The sequence below is a fragment of the Vombatus ursinus genome, unplaced genomic scaffold (assembly GCF_900497805.2).
Source record: "Vombatus ursinus unplaced genomic scaffold, bare-nosed wombat genome assembly UNPS02004691.1, whole genome shotgun sequence".
Lineage (NCBI taxonomy): Eukaryota > Metazoa > Chordata > Mammalia > Diprotodontia > Vombatidae > Vombatus > Vombatus ursinus.
In genome coordinates, this window is record NW_020944469.1 from 4,215,379 (window position 1) to 4,221,378 (window position 6,000).

At 43.3% G+C, this 6,000-nt stretch overlaps 1 protein-coding gene across 1 annotated transcript in view; it reads left to right on the forward strand.

Annotated features, from left to right (window-relative positions):
• The window catches only part of LOC114026340 (sodium/hydrogen exchanger 2-like), a 96,619-nt gene extending 91,909 nt beyond the window's left edge, over positions 1-4,710 (forward strand). The window contains 1 exon segment of the mRNA XM_027840026.1: positions 4,580-4,710. Within this exon segment, the coding sequence (XP_027695827.1) occupies positions 4,580-4,710 (131 nt within the window).
• Positions 4,711-6,000: the final 1,290 nt, after the last annotated feature.

Below are 6,000 nucleotides of genomic sequence, written 5' to 3' on the forward strand. Positions count from 1 at the left end.
AAACTAGCACTAGTCTGGGAAAAGGAATGAAAGAGCATGCTTGACTGAGGGAGTCAGGAATGGTATCTTTGTATAGAAGATGAGTGCCGTGCATGTATGGAGTTAAGGAACCACTCCCATGATGGTGTCTATATAAGCAGTGAATGTGCTTTTCACCAATGGTTCCTATTGGCAAAAGTGTTATCTTTGTAAAGCATATCCCCTGACTTCAATGGGTTTTAAGTACTGTTAACAATGGACAGTGTGTTAACAAACAGATTGATGAATTGTCTTGATTTTGGTATTTACTTGTCAACCTGACATGCCTTTTGTATCCATGTGGTGCAGTGGATAGAGTGCTGGGCCTGGAGTCAAGTAGACTCAACTTCCTGAGTTCAAATCTAGCCTGAGGCACTTCCTAGCTCTGTGACCCTAGGCAAGTCACTTCACCCTGTTTGCCTCAGTTTCCTCATCTGTAAAGTGAGCTGGAGAAGGAGATGGCAAACCATTCCAGTACCTTTGCCAAGAAAACCCCAAACAGGGCTATAAAGGGTAGGACACGACTGAAATGACTGAACAACAACGAAAGGCCTAGGTGTGGGTTTGGACATCGCCTCCCACCTCCTCTGCAGCCTGAGGATAGATTTGAATTCAGGGATTTGAACACAGACCACCCTCTGGCCCCCCAAGGTCTAGATCCTGTCCACCAAGAAAGTGTCTCTTAGGTTTTTTTCTTTTATAGGTACTCCTATTTAGAGTTTCCTAGGAAACAAAATTAATCAACTAGGTGGCACAATGGATAGGGTGCTAGAATTGGAACCAAGAAGACCTGAGTTTGAATTCTGCTTCTTACTACTACATATAGCTACTTACTAGATATATGACCTGGGTCAAGTCACTTAAACTCTTCTCAGCCTCAGTTTCTTCACCTGTAAAATGGGGGAAAATAACATTCCCTACCTTACAGGGTTGTTATGAAGCTCAAATCAGATACTATTTGTAAAGTACTTTGTAAAACCGTGTCAGTTATGACTATCATTCCTGCATGTATGACGTGGCACCAGGACTGGACTTTGAAGGAAGCTAGGACTCCCAAGTGGCAGAGGAGAGGAGGGATACATTCCAGCAGACGGGACCACCGGCCACCTGTGCAAAAGGCCCGAGGCCATTTCTGGGGAATGTCCAGCAGACACATTGGGCTCCAGCCCAGCAACCAGAGCATTGTTTGTTCTCTGTGTACTGCTCTCAAAAGAATTCTTTCCAGCCTGAAGTCATTTAAACAGCTGTGAATTTGTTCTCCTTATACCAGAAACCTTAGACACATGGAGACAATCGATGGATAAATGGGTTACAATATTAAATTTTCTCTCAGACTTTTCACTAACCAGGAGGCAACAGAAAGCAAATGGTGACCTCTCACCTTGTCCTTCTCACCTCTCATGTGAAGAGACCTGGGAAACTTCACCTCCTTGTCAGCTAACTCTATCCCTTCTGCCTCTTGGCAAGATCTTGGCAGGGGATTCTTTCCTGATGAGACGTTTCAGGTGGGAGAGGATCCCCATGGTGCCAAAGGGGGCCCAGAAATGTGGAGTGAGGAACCAGTGCCTGCAATGAAGTGTTCTCACTACTCTGCAGAGCCCTTCCGTGACTAACATTTGAAAGATGGATTCAGGAAGCGTTCTGAACATCAGTGAGCTCTTGGGTTAGAGATGACTCCCTTTAATATGGAGAAATAGAGGACATGACGTGGGTGGTGGATCAAGGGGGAGCCCCATCCCCTATCCATTGCTCTTGTTTATGGGACTTAGAATCGTATTCAAATATATAATACATATTTAATCTTATATAATAATATAATCTTACATCCTTGCCAAAGGTATGAGAGATGAATAGGCAGGTATTCACAAATGATATTCTGGAGTGAACCATATCTCCACAGTCACACAGTTGGCCAAAAGAGGTGCAGAACACACTCTCATTGTGCTGGTTGTTGACTGTAAGAAGGCATTGGATTTGGTGAAGCACAGGGCTGCCGGAAAGGATCTCCTACAACAGCGTGCCTCTCATGTAGATGGCAGATTCCTTGGAAGATATCCAACAGAGCTCACTGTTTTTGACCACTCTGTGGTCATTAATATCAAGCAAGGCATAAAACAGGGAAACATGCTCACCAGAGGGATTTACCACCTTCATGGAAAATGTCTAGTGCAGGGTCCAAATGGAAGATGAATTTCTGGTTGATTATGAGGTCATTCAGCTCTGCTTACTTGAGGATGACATTGTACTGTTTGTATCAGCCTCAAAACCTTGTAGTGACCTTTAAATGAGATCCATAATCACTCAAAAGGAGTTCAGCCTTATTATTCACATGGGAAAGCCAAGTGGATAAAGAATTTCCCTGATATGCAATTGGCTGGACAACTCATAGAGCTAATCCATTAGTGTGTGTGTGTGTGTGTGTGTGTGTGTGTGTGTATATATATATATATACACACACATATATATGTATATGTGTATGTGTATATGCATATGTATATGTATATACACACATAACATACATACATTCATACATATATGTGTGTGGTGTTGTTTAGTCCTGTCTGACTCTTTGTGATCCTATATGGGGTTTCCTTGGCAAGGATACTGGAGTGGTTTGCTGTTTCCTTCTCCAGTGTGTTAAAGCAAACAGAGGTCACATGACTTGCCTAGGGTCACATAGCTAGTAATTGTCTGAGGCCAGATTTGAAGTCAGGTCTTCCTGACTCCAGGCCCAGCACTCTATCCACTGAGTCATGGCAGCTAGATGGCTAGAGAGAGAGAGAGAGTGGAAGACCACAATATTGTGGGTGGACAATTATTTGGGCCCAGAATTAAATAGGAAGAGGAGAGTGAACTGGATTGTCTTTTAGAAGGTGCATAGTGCTTTTAATTATCCCATACTTCTCTTTGTTTTTATAACATCAATATTTTTCTGCCACAGCTCTATGGAGATGAATCATGGAATATCACAGTTTCCAAAGAATAAAAATTGCAGGTGACCCAAAGGGCTATGGAAAGTTATGTAGTGGGTATAAGTGTATAAGAAATGCACATACAAGTGTCATTCAGAAAATGACCAGAGAGATAAAGGGAAAAAGAAATGGGCCAGTGGCATGGTAAGAGAGAGGGATAACCAATGGGTAACCAGCCTGCCCCTTTGGCAATGTTGAAAGATCTAGAAGGAGGCCCCCTGCACGTGTTGATTCAGTCCTCTATAGAACATTTACTAGAAGACACAGACAAAGATTGCTCATGAATAGTTATGGAAATCTGGGTGGTACAGTAGATGGAACACTGGACCTGGAGTTGGGAAGATCTGAGTTCAAATCTGGCCTCAGACACTTACTAGCTGTGTGACCCTGGGCAAGTGATTTCACCCTGTTTACCTCAGTTTCCTCCTCTGTAAAATGAGGAAAACAGTAACACCTACCTCATGGGGTTGTTGTGAGGACCAAATGACATAATGATTATAAAGGGCTTAGCATAGTGCCTTGCACATAGTAGGTGCTGCTATATTAATGTTAGCTAATAGTAGTAGTAGTAGTGGTGGTGGTAGTAGTGGTGGTAGTGGTAGTAGTGGTGGTGGTAGTAGTAGTAGTAGGAGGAGGAGAAAGAGGTGGAGGGGGAGGAGTGTGGATGGGTTGCAATTTGCACCATTAGAGGCAGCATTCTTTGCAATCACGGATCCCCTAAAAGATGGAAATATAGTCTTGCTCAGACAGTACTTCTCCCATACCCCACTGGGTTATTATGCGAGTGACCCTGTATTGTCACTTAAAGAGATACTTAAGAACGAGTCTATGATATGCATATTTATTGATGCCTGCCCAATGGGCAGTTGTACTCTACTGTGGCTGCCAAGGAGCGTTTGTAAAGCTGTATGCTCTCCTCAGATGAGTAACCTATTTCAGGTCTTATAAACTGCTCATCAGGGGCTTGTTTTGTTATTATTGTTGTTATTTCTACCCAGGCCCTGGGTGAGCTTCTTTGGAAACTCTTTAGACTCTCATCTGGTTGTAACAGGATTTTCTTTGTAGGGTCTCCAAATACTCTATGGCTATTTCCTCAGTCATCTTTCTGAGTGCCACCCAGAGGTGGGGCCAGTAGCAGTTCTACCAGCTGTTTTTTCTGCTCTTGACACGCTCCCTTTGTAATAGGTACTGTCTTCTCTCCTACTTGGGGAAAGGCAGAAGTGACCTTCTCTTCCTCATTTGCCTCCTCCTCTCCAACCCCCAGCAAGGTACAATTGGCAAAATGAAGAGATCTCGGAGACTTAATGTCAGGAAGAAGTCCATAACCTCTAGAGTTAGCCGCAACTGGAATGGGCTGCCTTCAGAGGCAGTGGGCTCCCTGCCACTGAGTGTCTTCAAGCAAAGGCTGATGACCACTTGCCAGTGATATTTTAGAAAAGTTTGAGTATGGGTTGGGCTCACTGACCTCTGAGGTCCTGTCCAACACTGAGATGCTGTGCTCTCTTCCAGACTTGCTCTCATTCTTTATTATTCCAGGAGAGACTTAAGAACAGCGGTTCTAATGGGTATCCCTTTCCTCTGCTTTTCAATAGGGGATCCTGGAGCAGTTCCTAATGTGAAACGCAGCTGATCCAAGTCGACATGCCACATCACTCCTCTGAAGTTTGGTGGCATGGGGTGGGTTGATGAAGAAGAAATAGACCAAGACCAAGGATTATAAGGATCAAGCTTTGGGGATCACCTTTGGTGCCATGGAACTGTTGCTTACTTATTTGCCCAATTATGCCGCACATAGTTTTTGTTTTTGTTTTTATTTTTTGTGGGAAGAAGGTCAGGACTTGTAATTTCACCAGGTGTGTGGAAGCTCCCTTCACTGATGCAGGTTGGCAACTTGTCTGTAACTTTTACAATGTTATAGAGTTGCTGAATCTCATTAAAAAGTAAAACAAGAAGTTGAAGCTCCCAAGAAGACATTCACACAGATGTGGTCTGCTACATCTGTAGGAAAATGACACTATGGGCTTCCCCTGCAGCTGCTAGCCATGATAAGCAGCCTATCTCTGCTACCCAGCATCACTTGGGCCTTTATTGGAATTCAGTGTTCCATTTGGAACTTCAAATCTCAAAACTATATAATCAAAGAGGGAGAGCTCAGAAAAGCGTTAAGGAAAATGGCAAAAAGTTTGACAAAAGCTGGAGAGGAAAGGTCATTGAGACTCTCTGAAGGCAAGAGAATGGAGGTATCTTATGAACTTACAATAAAGAAGAAATTCTTTTTTTTTTCTTTTCTTTTTTTTCTTAGGCAATTGGGGTTAAGTGACTTGCCCAGGGTCACACAGCTAGTAAGTGTCAAGTGTTTGGTCTGAGGCTGGATTTGAACTCAGGTCCTCCTGACTTCAGGGCTGGTGCTCTATCCACTGTACCACCTAGCTGCCCCTATAAAGAAAAAATTCTCAGTAGTCTATGAGAACTAGGGAAACACACGGCATTTAACATGTAGGAAAAGGCACAGTGTTGTAGAAATAGCACTGGTGTTGGAGTCAGGAGTCACCTTGCCTTTAATATTTCCTGGCGTTGAGACCATGTTTAGTTACCAAACCCTCTTTCTTTAATGAGGATAATATCAGCAGTCCCTCCCCTCCATGGCTGTCGTAATATCCGAATCACAAAACCGATGAGAATGATGGTACACCACTGCTGAGGGAGGGCTATGATCTTTGTTGGGCTGGACATCTTCGAGGTCATGTTAGAAATGCCCTGCTCCATTTATTTAACTTCTCTATTCCACAGGCAACTTTCTAGGCCTATGGGCTACATTATAGGCCATTATATTCTGCATTGTTTGAGGGGAGTTCCCTAAACTGATAAAAATCTTGGATTCTTCCGGCATTTGTGTTTTTTTTATACCACTCTCGTCACACCATACCCTGTCTTTCTTCCTTTGTAACAAAGAAAATCATCTCTACACAACAAACCTTCCTAGTGAACGTCGGGCAGAGTATGCAACATT